Here is a 25,595-nt window from a genome sequence, read left to right as displayed (position 1 = left end):
ACTATTGTCATCTCCATGAGGTCCTTGCACAAACCTCCCATAGAGGAACACAGTGCAGATCTCCAGTGGAGAGTGGTGCATGGGACAGTGGCTACAAACAGACACGTGGCACATATAGATCAAGAGCAGGAAGTCACTGTCTTTCCTGTCAGGCTGAGGAAGTATTGCAGCACCTTTGGCTTAACTGTGCCAGGCTAGCTAGCCTGGTATATTGTAAGGTAAAGACCCTACAATAATACAGAGAAAACCCAACAGTCAAAACGACCCCCTATGAGCAAGTATTTGGTGACAGTGGGGAGGAAAAACTTCCTTTTAACAGGAAGAAACCTCCAGAAGAACCAGGCTCAGGGAGGGGCAGTCATCTGCTGTGACCAGATGGGGCTGAGGGGAGAGAGACAGGACAAAAGACATGCTGTGGAAGAGAGCCAGAGATTAATAATAACTCGTGATTGAATCCAGAGTGATGTATAAACAGAGGAAAAAGCGAAACACTCAGTGCATCATGTGTACTCCACACTGCAGTGTAGAAAGTTTGTTTGGTTAACTTTCTCATAGATCAGGCAAAGATGAGCGTTTGGCTCAGTAGGAGAAATGAAGGGGACAGGATTATGTTCAGAGCTGCACGTTTGAAAACAGAATTAGTGTGTTAAAAAAATGGTGTTTAACATTGAAGAATTTGAATCTGTTTGGGGAATCAGTGCAACTGAAGGTAAACTTGTTTTAAATGTCTGAGGGAGTCAAACCGTATGCCATTTAGTTTTGTTTTGTTTGTGTATTTCTTCTTGTGTGTCGGTTGGGTGGGTGAAAGTGTTCATATGTTAACCCGTCTTTTCTTTCAGTCATGTTTGCAGGTGAAACAATGAACCAATAAAGGGTGTGTCAAAGGTCAAAGCTCTCCTCCTCTCTTCCCATCCACGTTTCTTCCCTCTTCCTGTCACTTTACAGTCCTCGTGTCTCTTTCTGATCTACCTCTCATCTCTTTGACACTTGGTTGTGTTACTCACCGCCGTATCTGTTCCACCTCTCGCTGTGTGAGTGCGACTGTCCCTGTGACTTGCTGTTTGAGTGCGAGTTCTCCTGCTGAGTGTGTGTCCTTGTAGTACTTATGTTGTGGGGACATAAATGATGGGAAGTTGTTTTGGACCAAAAAATTATCGTTTCCTTCATGTAAATGATTTCATTTCGGTGTGAATAATCTGTTAGGTTAAAGGTTTGGGTTTGCATGCTGTTGGTTCTGATTTAAATTAAATTAATATAATCAATGTAATGTCCCGGGAAGTGATGGAAAACCTGACTGTGTGTGCGAGCAGCTCATTGTATGTGTTTCTGTGTGTGTGTCTGTGTTCTTTGTCCTGTTTCCTTTATCCGTCCAAAGGGAAGGAGAAGATAAAAAGCTAAATAAGATGGAAAACTGTACATGAGAGAGACCGACCTCCAGAGATCTGTGAAATCCGTGCGCATGCATCATGTGGTTGTGTTTGATGCTCTTAAAGTGGTTATGGTGCCAGTAATGAAACCTCAATCATCTCTCACTGAAATCCAATCATCACATGCTGTTCCTCTCTGTTCCTCCCTTCTCTTACTTAATGTGTTTTCTTGTGTGTGCTGCTCTTGTTAGCAAGGAGATAAAAGGGAAATGGAGAGATGATTCGAAGGCTATAATCTGAAATTAAGATGGAAACACACCGTCTTCTCCTTGAGCCTCTTTTTCATCTTCCATCATCTCCCATTTTCTCCCATTCTGCTCTGCATCCCAGTCTCTTTTTAGCTGCTGTGCACTTTTCTAAAATGTGGTTCTCAAAATGCATACGCATTTTTTTTATCAGCTTGTCTCCATTCAGTGACTTTTTACAAGCTGCCAAGTCAAACAATCGTGATACCAACAAATCATCCAGAGCTGGCAGTTCTTACAACACTGAACTGACTGTTTCAGACTCTTACCATGACAAACATAATTTATTTGGGCACATTTAATTATTCAGCTAAAAACAAAGATATTGATTTTAGTAGACGTTACACTTAAATGAAGTTTCAGACATTTTGGCATTAAAGTTATTGTCTTAAGTTTTTGATTTGGGTAAGAAGGTTTGAACATTAACCCAACTCTAACCCTAGATGGGTTACTAATGACGCAGTGGATGTTGGGAGGTTAAACTATCGTATACCTCCACACATAATTTAGAGCCCTGTAAGAACCATGTTTCCAAAAATGTCTGGGCTGGCTGAGTATTTGAGAAACTGCTGATCTACTATGATTGTTCCTGCACAACCATCTCTACGGTTTAAAGAGAATGGTCTGAAAAAGAGGAAATATCCAGTGAGCGAATGGCTTGTTGAATGGCCAGACTGCTTTAAGCTGTTAGGAAGACGGCAGTACCTCAAATAACCACTTGTTATGATCATCTTGATGGAGATACAGCAGCAGTAAAGACCACGCAGGGTGCCGCTCCTGTCAGCTCAAAACAGGAAACTGAGGCTGAAATTCAAGCAGGCTCACCAAAACTGGACAACAGAAACTGCAACATTTGGATGGTGGGATCAGAAGTTGGTGTAAACAGTTGCTGACCATGTCCATCCCTTTATAACCACAGTGTACCCATCTTCTGATGGCTACTTGCAGCAGGATAACGCACCTCGTTACAAAGCTCAAATCATCTCAAACTGGTTTCTTGAACCTGACAGTGAATTCACTGCACTCGATTGATCTCCAGCCACAAATCTGCAGCGACTGTGTGACGCTCTCATGTCTGTATGGACCGAAATCTCATAAATCTTCAGTGTGGATTAGATGATTGGTTTTAGATGAATAATAAACTGAATGTCCTCTTTAGTGTAAAGTCAGCCACTCCAGGATCCTCTTTTTTATACCCAGTTATGTTATAATTTAATCTAAATAGTTGTGAGATGTTCCACCTGGTCATTTTTTTGCATTATGCAACTTTTCCAGCATTTCATCGCCCCGTCCCACCTTTTTTGAAATGCATCGCTAGCATTAAATACAACATTTTTGCAGTTTGTTGCATTTTATTTGTATTGTTTTTATCCAAACCTTTTTGGGAATATTACATTTAACATTAAAACACGTACACTGCTGACTGTGTACATGCTGGGTAGTTAAATGTTTGCTGTCCTCCCCACAGGGCTACACGGATGAGCCGGTGTCCAAGGTTTTGTGTCATGTGGAGGATGGTTCGGTAGTGCAGCTGGACAGGTGGAACCTCTTAGTAGAGAAGAGCTCTACTCAGCCAGAGGAGGGCACACAGAAGGTCAGTGTGGGGTGGCAGTTAGGATGTGTGTGTTTTATATTAAGTATACTGTGGGAAGAGGGATAGGACAGACTTAAAAAGGATCATTTAAAGCCACTTTTCCATTAATAATCACCATCCTTGCTCCTTAATGTATTCTAGTGTCTTGAACTTACAGTCCATAGCACCTTGCTGACTTTTTTGTTGTGAATTGGCACAATATGAATAAAAGCTTCATTAATAAGTAATAAGGTGCTTAATAGCCCTTATAAGATGCTTGTTAACATAAGCCTCCTACTGGGTTACTTTACTAAGCTTCCTTTTGTTGCTTTAAAATTTAAAAACATTTATTACCAGGTAACTGTGCATTTTTTAAGAGTTAACTCCTTTATTGCACCTCCCAGATCTGAAGCAAGCGCAGTCTGTTGGTTTAAAGAGTTGTGTTTTAAAAAAAAACGTGAATTTGGATGAGTCTCAGTAACTAAATGTGACAGAGATTATGTTCAAAGAGGATATGAGCTATGTGAATAAATTACATTATATTTATGCAAAGAGGCCCACTTCAGTGTTTTTCCTGCATCCTCAGCTGCCCTTGAATGTGTTCAACAACTACTTCAGCCTTGGCTTCGACGCACACGTCACCCTCGAGTTCCACGAGTCCAGAGGTGTGTAAAAGCTATTTTAATGTCTTTCTTTTTTTCACCTTGTGTCAACTCTATTTTTATTCCATTAGGTCCTCCTCTCTCCTGTTAATGCATCAGTTTCTGCTGTTGTAAAAAAAAGATGAGCAGAATAAAAAATTTACAAAGGACACTGAATCAGATTCACACATTCAGGCACGCACAAATGAGTCAGTCTCTTTGTGTTACTCTGCACCTCTCTGTGTGAGTTTTTACATTTGTAATCCCACCGTCTTTGTAACAGCTTTAATGTATTCTCCTTCTTTTTCTCTCTGCCTCTCTAATTGTGTCTTTTCAGAGGCCAACCCAGAAAAGTTTAACAGTCGCTTCCGCAACAAGATGTTCTATGCAGGAGTGAGTGTTCCCGATGATTTTTGTGCTCACACATTCACAGACACACAAACCTTTGCAGCCCAAACTCATCCTCCTCTTCACTGTCTGTCTGACACACAGACACATGTTGTAATTAGCAGGAAGAAGTCTGGGGGGGGGCTGGTAAAAAATTAGTCAGTGCAAATGCACGTGGAATATCTCCATTTTTTTTTAAAAAATAAGAAAAAGCTGCAGGATGTAAAGAAACACCTGCTGACTTCATGTCCAAATCCTCTGTGTACTCTGTTGATGCTATTTCAGGTGAAGTTGAAATAGGACCAGGCTGTACTTTAGTGCAGTACCAGTTTGTACCACAAGAAGGCGCAGGGAGTCGGTGTACTGTCCAGTCTGCTCTGAGTCTAACACTTAGATACACTTACCCATTCATATGAATGGCTGAATGTGTCCAAACTTTTGACTGGTACTGTAAGTCTATGTAGAGACAGTGACATAGCCTACGGAAGTGGCTGACGCCATGGGCAGCATGTATCACTGTGGAGGCTGCTTCGATGAGTAGTTACATTTTTGTGGAGGAGCACATCAGGTCATTGTGTAGGGTTTCAAAGGGGCTTGCACTTACGACATATGCTTGGCATAGATTTAATACAGAAGCGTAAATCCCCATAACATAAGAATAAGAGGAACTATGATAGAGAGACAGAAGAAGCACCAATACTCAAATGGAAGGTCAGGTATTCTGGATAGATGGAGGTGTTCCAGTGAATTGGAAGCACCTCTCTCCCTTTCTGTGATGGGAATGTTGTAAATAAGCAAGATGGATAAATGACCTGGCTCAATAAAATAAATATAATATTTATGGAAGCTTGTTTCCACCACTGGGAAAGAAACAACACATTTTTTCCCCAGGTGGAGCTAAATCAAAAATTCGAGTTATTTTCTCAGAGTTGGTAATAACCTGAAATTTTAACTTATGGATGGCAAAAAAAAAAAAATACACCCAACAGTTTAGTCATAAATGCAGTGAAAAGTGGAATTATATTTGTACTTCACCACAGTTAGAAATGTGTTATTTTTCACTTAATTTGCAGTGGTCGCTGCACACGTCATCGCCTTTTATTTAGATTTATTGTTAATTAATGCATCTGAGAAATCGAGCATTTTCCCAGCTTCATGCAGCTTTAATTCTCATTTTGGCTTCTGAACTGCTTTGATTCAAATCTAAATCTTCAAACAGATGCTAAGAAATTTTAAATTTGCAGCTTTTTGGACGCAGCCGATACTCTGAGCAGGATGTGAGTTGGAAGGGAGAAATGATGGGTGGGAGTTGGAGCGGAAGCATGTCGTGGAGTTATCTCTTTTTAATGAGGGAAATGTAATGAACTGTAATTCTGTTTGATTGGGCCCTATTCTCTCTGTTTGTGTGTGTGTGTGTGTGTGTGTGTGTGTGTGTGTGTGTGTGTGTGTGTGTGTGTGTGTGTGTGTGTGTGTGTGCGCATGCAGGCTGCGTTCTCAGATTTCCTCCAGAGGAGCTCCAGGGATTTGTCCAAGCACGTCAGAGTGGTGGTGAGTGTTAACACACTCTCTCTGTCTCTCTTTCGCCCTCGGCCTGTATCGTTTTCTGTGCCGACATGTTTGAGCAGCAGGTCTGTCATTAAAATCTCGTCCTTCAGCTTCTCTTTTAACGGCCGCCGTGCTGAGGTGTCCTTCATTAAACCATTAAAGTCTTACGAGGGCCACCACCCTGCTGCTGCTGCTCAGTCACTGACCCCAAACACTGACCTCTACACCAGGGTTAGAGCACCAATGGTGTTTTTTATATAAGGCCCACAAACTTTGTGTATTTTTGTGTAGGAGCTATTTTCTTAATACCACACCTGCCAACCGTATTATTGTACCACCATGAAAGATTGAAATATGGATGAATAGCACACAAATGATTATACTTTTCTGTGATCTGAGTGGGGGTAAATGAGTAATCCATTTTCTGAAAGAAAAAAGAAATCGGATTTTTAAATCAACAAATATCAATATTGGTATATTTACAAGAGAAGGCAGACATTTCTACAGCTGATATCTCCAAAAATCTCACCAAAACAGTCTCAAAGGATAAATGTCACTACAGGCCAGAGGAAACACATGGAATTGTGTTTGATTTGGTGGGGAACTGTCCCTTTAAATACCCTTTTTTTTTTTTTTTTCCAGTTAACAAACCCTGAAACAGTCTGAGATGGAGTACAAAATAATTAAATTATGGTATTGTTTATTATGTCTTCAGTGTCATGGATGCCCTGAGAGCAGCAGACCACATCTGTTGAAATTTCATACCAGAGGAGCCCCAACAGTGTTTTGGTTTTGATCGTCTCTGAATATTTTTTGACCTCCCTCCTGCGTCTCTGACTCTCAACCTCGAGCTTCTTGTTTCCTGCTGCAGATATAAATCTTTGGATAATAAATATGTCCCGTCGTTTTAGAAAAAAAGGCTCAGTCATTTCCTTAAAAATCTGGGCACTGCAGTTTTTAACAAATATTAGTAACACAGGAGGAAAAAGTACGTTTGTTTGGGGCTGCTTTAAGCTGCTAAGTTGTTTCTATGAGCATCAGCAGAATTACAGCCCCCCGGTTCATTATAATGCAGGAACTTGTTATCAGTTTTAATGTTGATGTGTTTTTTAATGGTTTTGGGGAAAATAATGGAGTGGTATGGCACAGAGGAATGAGGTCGATCTTTGTGTGTGCAGCACAGAGGATTTCTGTTGGACTTGGTCTTTTCCTGGGATTTATTCATGGAAGGATATTGAATATAACTAGACTTGTCCTTTAATTAGGGTTTCATTTGCAAACTTTCCTGGTGAAATTGGATAATTAAATATGAAAAATTTGACCCAGAAACAGTCTCTGCATTTAGAAAATGGCACATCCTACTTCGTTGCTGCAACAAATCATTAACAGCATCCTGCAGAGAGCTGAGTGTGACATGACCTTTGACCTGTTTCACAGTTTTCCACCACTAATAAACTGTGCAGCGCAATGTGTGAAACATCATTCTCTTTACGTGTCTTTCACAGTGTGATGGTACAGATCTAACTCCCAAGATCCAGGAGCTGAAATTCCAGTGCATAGTGTTTCTAAACATTCCCAGGTAGGTGATCACGGAGAGGCCACGATACTGCACATCAGTGGCTCCCAGTCTTTTCTTGACCTTTGCTCAATCGTGCGTCATCTGGGTATTAATATTCTGTGTTAGTGTTGTTGGGGGGTAGGGGCTCTCTAAAGGAAAATCAGGATATGAGCTAAAGCATTGTTTTGGACATCCGGGATTATTCTAATTATAAATGTATTCATTTGCTTTTGAAACAGTTTTTACAGAATTCATAAATCAGGAGAATCCCACCACACAACAGTCCCTGAACATGTGTCTGCATGTTAGGTGATAAGTTGCCACCAGGGAAGGTCCAACAGCAGAAGATCTTTTTTTTTTAAATACGTTCACTGGACACTTTGTTAGGTACACCTAATCTAATCAGCCAATCACATGGCAGCAACTCAATGCATGTAGGCATGTGGACATGGTGAAGATGACCTGCTGAAGGTCATCAGAATGGGGAAGAAAGGTGACTTTGAACATGGCGTGGTTGATTTTTCCCACACGGCCATCTCAAGAGTTTACAGAGAATATAAACTGTAAAATATCCAGTGAGCAGCAGTTCTCCGGGAGAAAATGTCTTCTTGAGAGGTCACAGGAGAATGGCCAGACTGCTTCATGCTGATAGGAACTCAAGTAACCACTTGTTACAGGAAAGTTATGCAGAAGAGCGTCTCTGAAGATGCAACACCATGAACCTTGAACCTGATGGGTCGCAGCAGAAGAAGACCGCACCGGGTGCCACTCCTGTCAGCTCAGAACAGGAAACTGAGGCTACAGTTTGCACAGGCTCACCAAAATTGGACAATGCAAGAGTGGAAAAATTGGTCTGATGAGTCTCTATCTGCTGTGATGGAGGATCAGGTAGAAGCGGAGTCAGAATCTGGCATGGATGCATCCTGCCTTACATCAGTGGTTCAAGCTGCTGGATATTTTGGCCCCTTAGTGTTTATGTTCCATAGTTCGTCCACCAGAGGGCACTTTGCAACTTCCCTGTTGGCAGCGCGTCTCAAACACTACAAACAAAACAACCAGCTGATCCGAGCAGATTCAGGCAAGTAACAGTTGTAACAGTTCAGGTTGGTGGAGGTGTGATGGTGTGGGAGATATTTTATTGGCACACTTTGGGCCCCTCAGTACCAACTGAGCAATGTTTAAACACCGCAGCCTCCCTGAGTATCGTTGCTGACCATCTCCATCCCTTTATGACCACAGTGTACACATCTCATTGCTGTTGTTGATCATCTCAGACTGGTTTCTTGAACACCTATGAGGGGGCGGTACCAGCCTAGTTTAGAGGCACAAATGAAGGTTTTTTGTTTCTTCCACCTCCAGTCCTCCATCTCAGTGCTGGTGCAGTGTCAGTTCTGTCTTGGTGCCTTTTGAGAACCAGATCTTATTTTGACAGATTTAATAACTTATCATCATGTAGCTTTCCTAGCAGAGGTTTGAGTCTTTTTTTTGTTGGAAGAACTCACTCTGTGAGCTTCATCAGTCAGTTATTAGTGAATTTCCCTCCTGTAGCCACTAATGGTGCTGAATTCAGTGCATGTTTTGATGGTGCCATTTTTATATCTGCCTAAGTCTAATGATTCAATGTGAAAAAGCGTTTTAAACAGCATTTAGAAAACCACGAGGCGCCACAACTCTCCTGTGAATACCTGACTAATTAAATTCTTTAAGTGGGCTGAAGGTAGCGGCAGGAGGTCTAATTCAGATTTTATGCTCACTGAAGCTGTTGACTTCAGTCCTCCCACGCAGCCTGGAGTTAAAATACTCCTCAGTCAATAAAAACAAATTTAATACCTGTGCGGTCAGAGGAGAGTCTGCGTTGTCACTGGAGGAAGATGAATCAGCCAGAAAAGCATTTGATTTGATATTTGAGTTTAACCTTTGCTAAAAAACATCCACTATGTTGCTCAGCTGTGAGCGTGTCACCAACAGGACGCCACGGGGAGCTGAAATGACATTTAAGGTGTTTTTGAGACTTGGTTGTTGTATGTTTGTATAACGTGTGCAGGTACTGTGCTGGCACCATGCCGTGGGGAAACACAGGAGACCATCGAGACTTTGAACCTCAGCGGCACGACGACGGCTGCATCGAGGTTATCGGCTTCACCATGGCCTCGCTGGTAAAAATAAAAAAAGCAGCACAACAAAAGGGCAAGTCACAGGTGTCACTGCAGCTTTTTAAATATCGCAAATGCCTCTGCTGTCCACTAGGCAGCGCTGCAGGTTGGAGGTCATGGAGAGAGACTTCACCAGTGCAGAGAAGTTGTCCTCACTACCTACAAGACCGTACCTGTTCAGGTAACTTCAGAGTGACCTGGGTATACAGTATTAGTCGAACAGGAGAGGGAAATAAGAAGCATGTCGAACTCCAGTTCAGTTCTTTAAGCTCCTATTGGGGCGATGTTGCTGCGACTTAACCTGCGTATAGCACAACTTCAGATCCATGCTTCTCAAACGTCTGTCATCAGATCCTGGAATAAGTTCACATCAGCCTCATTAATCAGTAACGATGAAAAAGGATCCAGTTTGAATGTTTGTGAAATTAATTTCAGCACAGTGGCAGCAACCTCCTGTTTATCTTCCCAGCATGAAATCTACTTATTCAAGCCTTTGAGACTACGTGTTTCCACTGAGACACTTCACAGTTTGAGAAGTGCTGCTGAGAAGTTATGTATTGATGATGTGATCAGTCGATTGTTTTATCCTTTAAAACAGTTTAAAGAACAGTGAAAGAGGCTTAATGTAGTTTCCCTGAAACAAAGTATTGGATTGGCTGGAATGGAAACAGAGAAGCATCAACATAATGCTTAAACAATGTTTCTCAAAGGGGTGTACGAGTACCTCTAAGGGTACTTTGGAGTACTGCATTTTAAAGATGACTTTAAAGAGGTAAATCAAACATCACATTAATAATATCACATTATTAATGACAAACACAGAGGGATCCACAAGGTTCATATTAGACATGAACATGGTTGAAGTTTTTTTTTTTTTTCCTACTCTTGGCTCTGTATGATGTCACTGAGAACGTATATACCTAATCTGCACAGCAGCCCCATCTGCCTGCTGTTCAAACCCTGTTGATGACGAGCAGCCAATCAGAAGGCAGTTGTCTCAAAGTGAGAGGAGCTCGAACAGCTTGTTTCAGACAGAGGATGAACTGAGGGGCTGCACCAAGGCCAGGATAAAATCACTAAGGATTATTTCTAACTGGGAATCATGCAAAGCTTCTCTAGTGGCGTACAAGGATAAAATATGGAGCACTTTAAACCTCCAGGGGGCGACATTTTACCAGCACGTGTTAAAGTGTGCTGTTTGTGATATTTATTTAACCTGATATTTCTTTTTAGCCCTACCCTCTTTTCCCAGGGCTACATGTGTGTACTTATTGACTTGCCTGGCTAAATAAAGATTACATAAGCCATTAATAAACCCAAACCTGAATATCTTCTGGGGTCCAGCCAAACCTTCAAACACAGCTTGGATCACCCATGAGCCTAAGATGAAGTATTTTCTTCTGTTTTGGGTAATCCTCCTTTTTGACGCTAATGATGACCATAATTTACAAAATGATCTTCATGTTTTATTCAGCAAGTCTTGAACCTAGAGGCTGAGCCCATAAAAAGTGATCAGGGGAGTGTTTACTGAGGTCACAGAGCAAGAGGGTCAATTGTTTTCTGTGGTTGTGCAGGTCTTTTTGCAAACTGTAGAGTCGCCCCCTGCTGGTCCTTAGAAAGAATGGCTTTTGAAGACATCCAGAAACCACATCAGCTACTTGTTTGTGAGCACAAGTAGCTTCTCAGCTGACTTTCAGATATATTTGCTGCTGATCCAAGCCTGACAGAAGCAAATGTAACTCCTAAAAATCATTGGCTTGTCCTTTAAAAAGTGACCTCAGTTTGTGTTTGTGTGTGTGTGTGTGTGTGTGTGTGTGTGTGTGTGTGTGTGTGTGTGTGTGTGTGTGTGTGTGTGTGTGTGTGTGTGTGTGTGTGTGTGTGTGTGTGCGCGCAGGTGGATGGTGAGCCATGTCGACTGGCTCCATCAACTCTCCGCATCTCCCTTCGAAATCAGGCCAACATGGTCCAGAAGAGCAAGAGACGCACCTCTGTGCCCCTGCTCAACGAGTGAGTCACACACACACACACACACACACACACTCGTACAGATGGAGGATCTAGGCCAGCAGTGTTGTTAAAAAAAAAAAAAATTTTTTTTAAAAAAGGGTTTGCACTGAGTGAGTCACACAGTCTGTTTAGTGGGAGCTGACATTCACTCCTCAGTCTCCCACATCTCTGTTCAGCTCGCCAGACCGCAGTCAAAGGACGGACATGTAATCAAATTAATCCAAACAAGAGCATCGGTGACACGCCGACATGCGATACTGTGCGGTTTCCCGTGAGAAGGAGATGCTTATTGATCTGTTCCAGGACTAAAGCAGCAGTGCTGCATTGTGATTTCCTCCTGTATAAAGAAAATCACGTGGCTACTAACCCTCCTCCATCCCTGTAGCACTAATATTTCTTCATGTATATCTATGTCTTTATATGTGTGTATTTTAAACCGTCTCAGCTACAGTAAATGTGCGCATGTGAGAGAAGGAACAGTAGAGAGTAACGACTTTCTGTAGCTGAAGTTATCGACTGTGTGTACTGCTACCGTGCTATCGATGTTTGTCCACTTACCTCTGGGCTTTTCTCCGTCTGTCTCTCGTCCTCTTCTTTTTGTCTTCCGCCATATTCATGTCTTCATTTCTCCAACACACACCTGTGATCTTTTGGATTATTTATTATTTTCTTTTGTTTACCTTGTCTCCTTCCCCCTCCTCTTTTTTATCATTTCCTTTTCCCCCTTTGTCCACTTCTCCCCCCCCCCCCCTCATCTCCTCTCCACCCATACGTTCCTCCTCTCTTCTCTGTGTGTGCGTTTGTGTGTGCGTGCGTGCGGCCGTAGTATTCAGAAGGTGTGTGCAGCTGATCTGCGCCGCCTCTCTGCTCCCCCCGACTCCTTCTCTGTGTAAGTACCTCAGCCCTCTGTCACTGGATGGATGGATGTTTGTGTCTGTGTGAGTAAATGTGTTGGCTGTGTTGTCTTTATTTATCTATCAGGCTTTGACCAATATTTGATTTACTTTCATTCATATATATCCTGATTACACGACATAAATCAGCAGCTGGCATCTTGCCATCCTTTGATAGTCATTTATGATAATTAGAATGATGGCAAATGATAAAATATCCACCTTTATTCATACTTTATACTGACACATATGAGGTAGAAGATAGACATGGCAGAAATTAGCTTCCTCTGAAGGGTGTCTGGCCTTAGCCTTAGAGATGAGGTGAAGGCCTCAGAGTAGAGCTGCTCTTTCTCCATATCAGAAAGAGCCAGTTTGAGGTGGTTTGGGCGACTGACCAGGATGCCTCCTGGGCACTTGAGAGGTGAGGTGCCTCAGACATGTCCACCTGGGAGGACACGCTGGAGAGATTACGTCTCTCGGCTGGCTTGAGAACGCTTCGGTGGTTGGAGAGAGGAGATCTGGGCATCTCTACTTAGACTAGATTGCATCTGTTTGATCAATTTGATAGAAATGTTTATACTTATTGTTTCATTTTGGATTTTTTTGCCTTTTATGCAAATATGACCTGAAATGTTCTGTCTGTATGTTCAAAATGATGATGAGGTCCAAGTGACCGAGTCAGATGGTGCATAGATTTGTTTTATTTGTTACCAGTTACAAATAAGGAGAGCTGAAGTGTTTAAACAGACCTCTGACAAATAACAGCCAATGAAGTGTAATGACTATTTGGTCATGTATACTGTCATAACAATGCAGGTAAGAATTCATTGTGATTAAGAGAGCATTCAGATATAAATAATTTTTGCTTCAGGTGAAAGAGGATTGTTTCAGTGGTGACCCGACAGGAAGGGAACTTTTTTAAAACTTGGCTAAGCATTCGTGGCTGCGAGATGTAAAATCTGGGTTTTTAAAGTGATTGTGAAGGTTGCTTCGTTTTGTCAATAAAAAATGATGACCGGGAGGGTCTGAAACTCACCCAGCAGCTTTTTTTAGGCCTAGTAAAATAACAGTGCTCTTTTCCTTATGGGGTTGGAAGGACATATTTTTATGTTCCTGCATGCACTAATAAACATGCCAGTTACAGTCAACGGTACAGTTAAAATCTTGACCACCATACACCCAGTTAAGATCTACTGAGACCTGTAATTATGTTCTCTAGAACTTGTACTTGCAGGGGATTTGTGCCACCTAAAGATTCTACTGCCAGGAGGCTGAGGGGAAGCACTGGCAGCCGCCAGTATTTTATATTTATGGATTGATGAATCATTTTGGGAATATTTATTTTTACTGAAGGGTTTCACCCCAAATCCAGCACCCTGAGACTGTACGCTAAGCAAAAGGATGGAGGCCGAGGCCTAGTGAGTGCCAGAACCGCTATCCAGGATGAATCAACAAAGATCCACGAGTGCATCGGGAAGATGGCCACAACTGATCATGTGCTTAGTGAATACCTCAGGCAGCAGAAACCCAGGAAAGATGAGGAGCAAGAACTGTCATGGAAGGACAGGCCCCTGCACGGCATGTACCGACAGCAGAGGGAGACAGGAAATGGGGGAAAGATACGGGGGAAGACACGGGGGAAGACACGGGGGCAAACAGGCGACAGGCCAGGACTTGAACCTGCACCGCCTGCACCTCAATGCAGTATATAAATGTGTTCGCCTGTTCCACCACTGAGCCACCCGGGCGCCCTAGAAGGGGCTTTTAATGTTTTTTTTTTTAATGTAATCCTTTATTTATCCGAGGAGATCTCTGGCCAAAAGAAGCAAAGATTTGAACAAACATACCTGATGCACCGTACGAGTGCGCAAATGCAGCTCCCGGATCATCTGCAGGAGCATCTCAAAAACAACTTTAATAGCAATCACGTTGACAAACAGAATTATTTTCTTGATCCTTTAATGGGCTTAAACTCCCCCACAGTAACCAGGTCTGATATTTTCAGGTCCTTGCATAGGTTATTTCAGGAAAAAAGGGAAGCAGAATTTGCTTTTTTTTTTCTTTTTTTTTTTAATGAATCCAGAAGTTTTAAACTCAAAATTAAACATTTTCTGACAAAGAAAAATGCAATTTTCACCAATAAACGGCCTCACCAATGATTTGTAAATGGCATACAGTTAATTTCTGCCATTTTCATGCATGCACTGCAGCACTGAACTCACCTGGAGCACCTGCGAATGTCCAATGCAGCCTTTAACATGCCAGCACTCTCGTAGTCAGCGTGATGTCCAATTGCATAAATAATGACTGGCATATTCACTGCTACTGAGTGGACATCATGAACTCAGGCAGCTACCTCACCTGAATCAAACTGGAAATTTCCAGGAGTGAGGAAGAGTCTGAAGTGGATTATCTCCTCTTGTATTTTTAATGCAAGGAAGAGCAAATCAGGACAGTGTCCCAGCATGGAAAGTGGCTCCACATTAGGATTCCTGACTCATTTAAAGCAGGGCTTCTCAAGCTTTTGGGCCCCAGCACCTCTTACAGGGGAGACAGCTATCCAAGGACACCCTGATTATCCTAACATGGATTTAGCTGGTGTGGGCTTAGTGTTGCTTGACAGTGTCGACTGACTAATATTCCTTCATGCTAAGAAAAGCAGCAGGAGGGAGCAATGGCAGGAATTATAGTAAATCATTTTGAGGACCCGTTGCCTATGGGGGTCCCTGAACCCCACTTTGAGAACCCCCGATTTAAAATATTAAATATTCGTATTGGTCAAACCCTGCTGTGTTGTGCTGGCTGTAAGTTTTTGTGATCTTGGATGTATTACATTGGCTGACAGAGGGAGAAAGAGTGTATGGCAGCATGCAGAAAAAACCTTTCCACTTCTCAGTGTGCTTCTGTCTTTGGTCTTAATGTTTTCCTCGCTGTAGTCCCTTTAATTTTACCCTTAACTTTAACTGATTAAACCTGAGCCGAGCCTCTCGCTTGATGTCCAAACCCTGCGAAGCTGTCTTAATGTTGTGCTTCAGCTCTGAGTAATAAGAGTCATGTTAATGCTTTAATTTCAAACCCTTTCTGTCCCTTTGCAGGTAAGATTATTAATTAGGAGTTTCTGGATGTATGATCTCAAACGTGTTCTCGCCCTGGTCGCCCACCATCCTGTTGACGCTGATGATCTGCCTTCATTAAAATGGAGGCAGTGTTGCCCACAAGCATTGACTTTAAATGTGTTGGCTCGCCTCAGACTCAAACGTTCACGGTCAAGTCGCAGGAGAGTAGCAGGTCCCTTTTATAGTCTCCAGCTTTCAGAAAGGTTTTTAACTCAGAGCTCATAGATCTGCTTTTACATCGAGCAAAGAAGGCAGAGGAGGACTTAATGTAATATTACGTAAAAGCAACTGAGCTGAACTCCTGCATGCTGCTCACTGCTGAAATATTTATTTGATTACGAGCTTTTGGTCTGTCCAACCTTCATCAGGTACGTGGACAGCATCTCGGCATGAGATTACTTTTTATGAAAGTCAGACAGACCAAAACATTGTCAATAATAGAGTGCAGGAGTGAAGCTCGGTTGTTTTTGCATAGTTTTCTCCTCTGATCGAGCTGCCACTCATTCAGGTGTGCAGACGGTCATTCATATTTATATATATATTTAAATAAAAGCTCAGATGTGGTTTGCATTGTGTGTATGTGTGTCTGTGTGTGCATGTATGCATCTGTATGCCCTTCTCATTGTCTGCTCGGGCATGTCTGAACTGTGCGTTTGTGTGTGCACGTACATGCACGTGCGCATGTGTGTGTGTGTGTGTGTGCGCGTGCTTTTTCCAGTCCTCACGCAGTTCCAGATCGTCTGCGTCTCCGAGTGAACCGGATCAGCCTCCAGGAGTACGACAGGCTGCAGTATGACAAAGAGCGGCTACGAGACATATGTAAGGCTCTTTGTGTTTAATGTCTTCATTTAAAAAAATGGCGTTAATCTGTCTTTCAGTATAAATTCTGAGTCACCAAACTGCAGCGTTTTGGAGTCTTGCAGCTCATGATTTTTGTTTTTAGGTCCACAGTTTATCTTTTCTGGCTCAGTCTCACCGTAGACATTAACCACTAAACTTACCAAACAGCTGGTGAATATCCTGAAGCATCCAGCAGCTGAAAAGCTACTTTGGTTGATTGTGCTGCCCCCAGGTGGACGAAAAAAGTAGGTTTGACTTGACGAGCAAAAACCACAGAGTGAGCAGGCACAGCCACCACTGTGATCAGTAATGGTGATTAATCGTTATGGGTACGATTCCTGCTAGTTTTTGCTATGAAACAGAATTTCACTCAGTAAAAGTGGAGCACAAACATTTAGAATGGGATCTTGGTACCAAATTACCACACAGTAAGGTGCAATAATTGTCAAATAATTCATTAAAATACTCTAAGAAGCACCAACACAGTTGAGAGGTCCAGTTCGGTGGCTCAGATCAGAGCAGTTTTTCCAAGAACAAATGAGGGAGTTAAAAAATATTGACCCGCTGTAGTTATGAAGGAGGAAACTGTACATCAAGGCTGTCTTTGCACCATAGCTGATGTTAGATGTTTCATCATGGGAGTCTATGGAGACTGACTCACTTTTGCAGGCAGCCTCAAGTGGCCATCAGAGGAACTGCAGTTTCAGACACTTCAGCCTCGGAGGTTACCTCTTGGGAAAAAACATTATTTATTTTTTTTAATGCACTAGACTATTTTTCAGATTGTTCTGTTTTTGTTCTTATTTTAGCAGAAGTAAGACATGCTATGGAACTAATTAAAAGAAAATTACCAAAATACATTTCACTATAGCACTGTTTGTGCATATTTAATTGACATTGCCACATTTGCATATTTAGACTTAAAATTTCAGAAAACTCGAAATATGTATAGAAAATTGTTTATCTATACATATATCAGAATGCAGGTTAAAGGCTTTTTTTCTTAGCAGAGAGCTGCTGTCAAGCAGCGCTGAAAACCACCAAACTTTCAGGTTTGATTCCTGGTGCAGAGGCCTCTGTTTATGTACCATTCAAAGCCTTATTTAAAAACAGTTTATTTCCAAATGCATGGCAAAAACTGATATTTCTAATGATTTATAAAAAAAATAAACTTTTGACTCATGTGCCTGCAAAATGAAACTAGTATTTTTTTATTTTTTTTTACCTGACTTTATCCAATATTCACATTTCTGTTCTGGAAATGTGTGCTGATTGGCACATATTTAAATACATAACACCTCATTTGCATATTTAAACACACAGTTTCTGTAGTGCAGAATAATAATTGTCTGAATGTAAGTAATGAGCTGGGGAGACCTCGTGGTGATGTGAGTTAAAAGGTTTACCGTACTTACCCTGAAGGTCTAAAATGTGTCTGTTTCTTTGTTTCCAGCCATCCCTGTTGGCATAGTGGTGGTGAGGGGGGACTGTGACCTGGAGACATGCAGACTTTATATTGACAGATTACAAGAGGCAAGTCTCTAGCTTCACCGCCACCATCATCATCATCACTTTAATTGCCTCCCTTGTTCTCCTTTTCTCCTGTTTCCTCCTCTTCATCATTATTTCATGATCCACGCAGCGTCCCCCCCCCCCCCCCCCCTTCCTCTCTGTTATTTATAGATGAATAAATGGCCCACACCACTGGGAATGCAGAGCTGCTCTTTAGCTGTCTGTCTCATGTGACTGAGTTTAACATGTGTGGAAGCTATTTTTCTTTTTTTATGTAAATGCTTCTGGCTCTTTGTTAACCTTGAAACCTGTCTGCTGTGTGCTTGCTAGGATTTACACCAGGCGCCATCTACTGGCCACAGAGTGCACTACCAGGTATATGACTTTGGGGTGTCTTTCTGTGAGGGTTGGAGAAACACTGAAACATTTGGACAGTCATGTGAGAGTTTTGATATTTTTGGGTGGCTGGCAGCTCCTAAGGTGGCTTTGTTGCATACTTTGCCACTCAATTTTTGGTCTGGACACATCTTTAGGCGGAAATGCCTCATTAATGAACTTTGAACTATGTCACATCCTTTAAATGTGGGAATTTAACTAAAAAGATGAGCTAAATAATATAAGCTAACTTGAGTTGTTACAGACTGACACCCACGCTGAGTAAAAACAACTAAAGACAACTTATAAATCTAGACTATGCGCTGTCTTATTGTGCTGCTCATCTCGGCCATGCTATTTACTGTAAATCAGTCCTACACGACACTGTCTTTCTCACTTGTTCTGTCTTTTGCTTCCTCTTTATTCTGATTAATCTCCTGATTGACGTTTTGTTCACTGTTCAGTAAAAAGATGGTGATGATCACAGCATCTGTCTCTCTCTCCAGGATGAAAGCAGAGGTGTCCCCCGGACCAGTTCAACCAGCAGACTGTCTCCCAACTGGAGCTTCTTGGATTGTGAGTGACTGGAACACTTTAAGTCTGCACTAAGGAGGTTATGTTTTTGGTTTGCATGCATGCATGTCATTCAGTCTGTAAACACGAAAGCTCGAAAAGTTCTGAATGAATTCTGATTAAACTTTGTAGGGGTGTAGAGTGGGCTCATGTCATCAAGCTATTAAAATGTGACTTACAGTCTCCACCGAGTTTAACTTAATGATTTACTGGTCAAAAATTGACAAAAAGCCTCCCAAATTGGAAACTGTGATTCTTACAAGTGTGGTGTGATTGTCAACGTATAGAAAATACCATATAAAGGTTGAAAATATGTCACATTTGACCTCTGACCTCTCCTTCAAAGTCAGTAGTTTGATCTGAAGGTCTAAGTGATGATAATGCTAGATAGAGCTATGTATTAAGACTTTTTTTTTTAGGCATATAGGGAATAATAATTATGGGATTTTGAAATATCACGTTAAAACTGTTTAAAATTCTGCTGCCTTTGGTGAATCCACATAAAAAAATAAAATAAAATTATACATTAAAATTATGTCTAGGATATTAAAATATGTTTCAACAGGGCCAAAAACAAAAGCCTGCACTTGCTTTTACTGCACTACAAACTTAAAGTACGTGTTAAAAAAAATACGATACTATTCCCTTAAAAATAAAACTGCCCAGAGAGCGAGCTGGCTTGGTCTCAGAGTGCTTCTTGTTTATATCGTGCTTTTAAAGAACAAAAGTCACAAAGTGCTTTAAAAGCGTCTTTTGGCTCCTCCCCACAAGGGGTCGCCACAGACCCTGGAGAGGGTACAGTGCCAACCAGAGTCTACACCTCACCCTTCACAGGCACATTGTTTTCTGAACATTGCTTTGAATCTGGATTAAATTTTAAATTTGCATTCGTAGTAAACAGGCCTGTGTTTACACTCTGCTGAGATGGTTTCCCTTCAGCGCCAACTCTTTGTCTTTAGAATAAATGTTTTTTTTCACCCGTTAGCCCACAGGTGCTGTGGAAATGACCGTGTGTTTAGTTCGGGGTGTCCACAGGGGGGCGACAAAGAGTAACCTGAGAGCCAGATTCAGATTTTCAAAGGCCCTGAATTTGATATGCGTGCTTCAAGTGGAAGCACAAAAAACTGGAAACCACCTGAACATAAAAGGACTAGATTTTAAATAAACTGAAACTGAAGATTCTGCTGACAGTGACAATTTTTTAATCACTGTCAGCAGAATAATTTTTATCTTTTTCCCATAAGATGATCAGAATGGGTTCAAATTAAATTCTACCCAGGTGGCCCTCCACACCACCTATTTGTAGATCCTTTGTGTCTCTATAGTCACTTAAGTGATCAGTAAATTTGTTTCTGTTTCACAAGCATTATGACTATTTTAAAAGCATTTTGTATCTTAATTACTAATAAAATTACCCAGTAAAAATGAAAGCATTGACAGATTGTTCGGGTATTATAAAGTTCTGCAGGTAATTTTTAAAGCCAGTTTAATAAAGGGCACTTTTTAATCACCTTTACAGAAGTTTAATCTCATTTATATCCGCGTTCTTTTTCTGCAGCCACATCAGCCGACCGCTTTTATCGCATCGACAAGGCTCAGGTAGTTTTACCTCCTCCTGCTGCTTCAGAAATCACAGAACCGACGAGCCCGTTTACAGGTGTGTTTTCCTCCTCACATTCTTTCTCTCTTTCCCCCGTGCTGCGTTTTTTAGGAGCATCTCCACTTTGTGACAGAAATCTGTCAGGATGAGGTGTTCATCCTGGACCATGAAGCACCAGTGGTGAACCAGGGCTCGTCCACGGGGATGCCTGATCTGGTGGTGGAGCCCACCGCTGGGTAAGTCAGCAAATAGAGGCGGCTCAGCGAGGCCAGGAGCCCCGCTTGTAAAGTAGACATTAAATAAATATAATGAATGATAATTAAGTGATTTTTTTTGCATGTATATTTACTCAGAAAAATGTAGCAGGTGTATTTCAGAGTCAGGTGATTAAAACCGCTGCATAGAAAATTGAGGAGTGAAAGGTAACTATCACTTGGAGGTGGATGCTGTGGATACCTGTGCACTTTATCTACTCTCCTCACCTCTGGAGAGGAGATCAAAGAAGGATCATAAAGCAAAATATCTCTGGAAGGTCACGCTTCATATGATCGTACTGTATCTGTAGTTTTCATATAGGGGGTCCACAGTAGCTCATTATTCATGTTAGCAAGGACAAAAACTCCAAAATTCAAAATGAAAAATATTTATTCATAATGAAGCTAAGAGTTTTAATGCTCCAAAGAGCTCCAGCAGCACAAATTGAAGGTTCAAGTCCAGGTTAATGAGGTCCTAGCAGATGCTGAGTGCATTGGGAGGCCTGTCAGTCAAAGCAACCACTCCCCCCTAACCCCAGCTTTCAGATAAATGAGATTTAAATAAGTAAAATAAAATAAAAAATAAATCCCTAACCTTAGAGGCTAAAACCATTTTTTTTGTACCAGGCTGCAACATTGCATCTCCCGAAGCAATGCATTTGTTGTGTAAGTCGATATAATTCATAATACACTGCAAAACATGAATTCTGACATAAGAATATTTTGAATATTTTAAAAGAATTTTCAGCCGGTATTCCCGCAGCTTTAAACCTCATAAGTGTTAACTTTTAACCCTTGTTTCTGTTCTTACAGGCATAACAATATAAAAAATGACTACTTCCAGCACTGGAATAAAGGTCATTTATTAACTCTGCTTTTGCTTTCTGTTTACAGTGTGCCGCTGACATCAGACGAGCAAGGTATCACACTCATACTCACACACACACTCTACATGGGTCTTTCCAGAAAACTCAACCAAAGGTCACATTCTTGCCAGGGAGGTTTTAGGAGAGGAGGAAAGAAAAAGCACAATAATCATTTCAGCATATTTATGTAACACCAAACCATAACAGCTGCCTCCTTAAGGTGCTTTATATTGTAAGATAAAGACCCAAAAACCTCAGGGAGAAAACCCCAACAATCGGATGATCCCCTGTGAGCGAGCACTAGGCGACAGTGGGAAGGAAGAACTTCCTGTTAACTGGTGTACATGGTGTTAATTTTAATACTTTTTTTTTTTTTTAACCCATTTGTATTCCCTAATTTTAATGCCAGGCTCAACTTCCATCCATGATTCTTTCTGTGCTTGAATTTTTTTAGTCATATTTTAAAGTGTCTTCTGGACCTTTTATCAGTCTCACATACTTATGTAGTTATGAGAGCTCAAAAATACCAGAACAATAGGGCAACTTTAAATGTAGAGCCACCTCGTGTATATTTTGAAAATATTCCTGTATGACAGCAAACATTTCCCTGACTTCATGAAATATACTGAAGTGCTTGTAAATAAAAAAAAATAAATCAGCTGATTGTGAGGAGGTCAGGTGGAAGAAAAGGGTTAAATTTTTATGGAGTGACTCATAGTTTTGTTTATAAGCTGGTCTGTAGCTGTAATTTTAGGGCGTTGTCACAACTTTAGGAACTAAAAGTGAAACACTTCTCCTCAGAAAGACATTTCCCCTTTTTCTTTCTGATGACTCAGTTTATGCAAACTTCCATCTGCTCAGCTCATCCAGGCGCGCTCACTGAAGTGTTTCAGCTTCATGTTTAGGCTTTTTTTTTTTTTTTTTAAATCAAACCAGAACATCCTTCAGCAGCTCCACAGGTGTACAGTTTGGGGCTTTTCCGACGGGTCTTCCTGTTTTATAAAGTTATTTAGTGATCAGACTTGTTCTGACAAAAGGCTAGGTTTTCTGTATTCCTGGGACTCTCCAGTTAAGAGTTTTTCCTCATCCTGCTTTAGTGATTATCATCTATCAGATCTGTTTTTTTCTCTCTCCCTCCAGTTGTGCTGATTTATAATTTTAGAAATGTCCTGTTTAGATAGAAACTTACTGCCTATAACACATTTATTTAATTTTCTAAATGCAGCTCTAACAATCAGTCACTTATTTTGAAATCCTAATCCATAAATGCTCCAAACGCACACAAAGTGCAGGGGTTTAGTTTCCCTGAGGTAAATGTTATTAGATGTTTCTATATAAGCTATTCAGAGCAGTATGATACTGCATAGAAAAAATACCTCAGCTTTCACCTTTGCAACAAAGAGGAGCAAAGTTCAAACAGAGCCCTGCAGAAACACTCGAGTCGCGTTTATTATCTGTGTTAACCAAGCAAGTATGCAAGTGTGTTTCTTCTGTAAACACTATTACAGCACAGCTGCAGAAAAGAAGACAGTGACTCTCTTGTGTTTGTGTGTTCACAGCTCTGCTGACGGCTGCCAGCTCCGGGGATCTTTCTACGGTAATGTGCATTCATGCAGATGAACACAGATGTCCACTTTCTCAGTCTGGGTAGTTTAATATTGTGAAATATCAAAACGCGTTCAACCTCCGCCTTTGATAAATGGTTAAAGTATGCGTCACTGTGATCCTCTCAGGATTCTTTCCTCTGACTAATACTGCAAACATCGTTAAACATTTCAGTGCTAACCAGGACAGTAGCACTTCCAAGGGTGGGGATTCCACTTCTTTATATTTCTTTCAGTTTTCCTCCTCTTGACTCTTTATGAGAGCAGATATCCTTAATGTGGGCTTCTCAGGCACACAGCTCGTTTATTTATGAGGGGCATCCAATCACTAAAAAGATGGCTTAAAGTGGGAGGAGCTAAAGCAGCTCCTTTCAGCCAGAAGATGAACTGAGAGGGGGCTGCATCAAGACCCAATATAAGGAAAATAAGTTACTCTGGTAGGGTCCAGGAATGCAGTTATGCAGCTGGAAATGAGCAGAATGAGTGTTTTGTGTTTTCATGTGGACTGAAATATTTTTTAAAACGGTGCTCGTGTGGACCGGCATAAAAAAACAGAAACCAAAAAACTGCAGAAAATCCCAGTTTTTTAAAAAAAAAAAACATCCCTGTTTACAAAAATACCTGTGTGCACGTGGATGTTATCTAAGTGAGCGTGTCATGTGAAACGATGTGTGGTGTTGTGGAACATTAACACAAAACATGAAGGTGCAAACCAGAATAAGAGCGAGGCAGTTACTGTAGGAGCTGCAGTGGCTTTATCCTTAGACTGCTGAATCATTTAAGCATTGAAAAAAGCAGCGAACCCGAGGCATGAACCAGTTTTGTCTCTAAACATAAAACAACTTAGGAAAGAACAATTTATATTGTATCTTTAGACTGTTTGTTTCTAGCAGCCTGTCAGAAAAGACACTTAATCCCATTTCTTTAGTTGAATCTGTGGAAAATGCCAAAGCTAACACAGTTCATGTTCCTTCAAAATTTGAGGAAACTGGACAAGTGGATCCAGCAAAGCCCTAACACAGGGCCTAAGGGATACATCTGGTCCTTCAGCTGATCCATCTACTGTTCACTGAAGCCTCATCAGAGATGATCTCAGTGGAAGGGTGGCTGTCAAGAAGCCATTCTTAAGGGAAACAGAGAGAAAAGGCTGAAGCATCCCAAATGACACAAGACGTGGGCTGTAAATCAGTGTTAACAGGTCTGATGGAGTGATGGATGGTTCAGATTGTCATCAGTATGTACAGAGGAGGTCAGGAGAGAGACGCAACAGTGAGTGTCTGCAGCCATCTGTTGAACACTATACAATACTGTCTGGAAAGCATCTGATTAGCGACAGCTTCATCTTTCAGCATGACGGTGATCCCGATCACTGCCTGTGCAGGAAAAGCATCTTAATAAATGAGGGAGAGAAGATTTAGGTGTTCTCATTAAGGTATGCATGTACACTCTAAATGAGCTCTTTCTCTATAGTGGCTGTGGCTCAGGAGGTAGAGCAGGTCATCTACTAATTGGAAGGTTGGTGGTTTGATTCCTGGCTGCTCTACTCTGCATGCCAAAGTATCCTTGGGCAAGATGCTGAACCCCGATGTGTCCACTGGAGTGTGAATGTTAGCTGGAAAGTGCTTGTGTGAAAGTGTGAATGAGACATGTTGTATAAAGTGCTTTGAGTGCTCAGAGTAGAAAAGCGCCATTTACTGCTTATTTTTCCTGTTCTAAAGAAACTCCATTAATGTTGAAAATGTTGAAATCATCTTCCTGTCGACCTCCGCAGCTCTCGGAGTGTGTGCATCGAGGCGTCAGCTTGTTGGTCAGAGACTCCGGAGGTCGTTCGGCGTTACATTTAGCCGCCCAGAACGGACGCACAGACCTGGTCCGCTACATATTACAACAAGGTGAGAACGTGCGTGCTATATGATGTTCGTCAATGTAAAATTCAGAAAACTCTGAATATCTATCTATCTATCTATCTATAGAACATAATATCATGAATTGATTCAGAGAATCTGGAGAAATATCTTCACGGCACGTCATTAAAAACAGACGTGATTCTGTCGTGGAAATCACTGCATGGACTGCACGAAAGAAGAAGCCATGTGTGAACATGGTTTAGAAATGCTGCTGTCTTCTCTAGGACAAAGCTCATTTAAAGTGGACTGAGGCAAAGTGGGAAAACTGTTCTGTGGGCGGAGAAATCCAAATGTAAAGTTCCTTATGGAAAACGTGGACACTGCATCCTCTGGACTAAGGAGGACGGGGACCATCCAGCTCGTTATCATCACAGTTCAAGCAAATGCATCTCTGACGGTGTGGGGGTGCATCAGTGCCTGTGGAATTGTCAGCTTGCACAACTGGAAAGGCACCATCAGTGCTGAAGAGCTTACATATTTCAGCAAGACGGCACTAAAACCGTATCAGAATATTTCATT

The 25,595-nt window shown here is 41.5% G+C and overlaps 1 protein-coding gene across 3 annotated transcripts in view; it reads left to right on the top strand.

The window, feature by feature from the left end:
• The window catches only part of dgki (diacylglycerol kinase, iota), a 92,302-nt gene that overhangs the window by 64,802 nt on the left and 1,905 nt on the right, over positions 1-25,595 (top strand). Inside the window, exons 14-31 of one of the 3 annotated variants that reach the window (XM_030720003.1) lie at positions 3,141-3,266; positions 3,832-3,910; positions 4,224-4,279; positions 5,759-5,821; positions 7,324-7,397; positions 9,421-9,532; positions 9,624-9,710; positions 11,424-11,536; positions 12,363-12,425; positions 16,264-16,364; positions 17,839-17,918; positions 18,228-18,272; positions 18,779-18,848; positions 20,404-20,444; positions 20,557-20,681; positions 21,594-21,619; positions 23,125-23,162; positions 24,941-25,061. In XM_030720003.1, the coding sequence (XP_030575863.1) occupies positions 3,141-3,266; positions 3,832-3,910; positions 4,224-4,279; positions 5,759-5,821; positions 7,324-7,397; positions 9,421-9,532; positions 9,624-9,710; positions 11,424-11,536; positions 12,363-12,425; positions 16,264-16,364; positions 17,839-17,918; positions 18,228-18,272; positions 18,779-18,848; positions 20,404-20,444; positions 20,557-20,681; positions 21,594-21,619; positions 23,125-23,162; positions 24,941-25,061 (1,420 nt within the window). The remainder of the gene's footprint in view (positions 1-3,140; positions 3,267-3,831; positions 3,911-4,223; positions 4,280-5,758; positions 5,822-7,323; positions 7,398-9,420; positions 9,533-9,623; positions 9,711-11,423; positions 11,537-12,362; positions 12,426-16,263; positions 16,365-17,838; positions 17,919-18,227; positions 18,273-18,778; positions 18,849-20,403; positions 20,445-20,556; positions 20,682-21,593; positions 21,620-23,124; positions 23,163-24,940; positions 25,062-25,595) is intronic. The other 2 variants (XM_030720005.1, XM_030720004.1) reach the window with 2 other exon arrangements.

Source organism: Archocentrus centrarchus, chromosome 23, assembly GCF_007364275.1.
Source record: "Archocentrus centrarchus isolate MPI-CPG fArcCen1 chromosome 23, fArcCen1, whole genome shotgun sequence".
In the NCBI taxonomy this organism is placed as follows: domain Eukaryota; kingdom Metazoa; phylum Chordata; class Actinopteri; order Cichliformes; family Cichlidae; genus Archocentrus; species Archocentrus centrarchus.
This window is presented reverse-complemented; position numbering and strand designations above follow the sequence as displayed.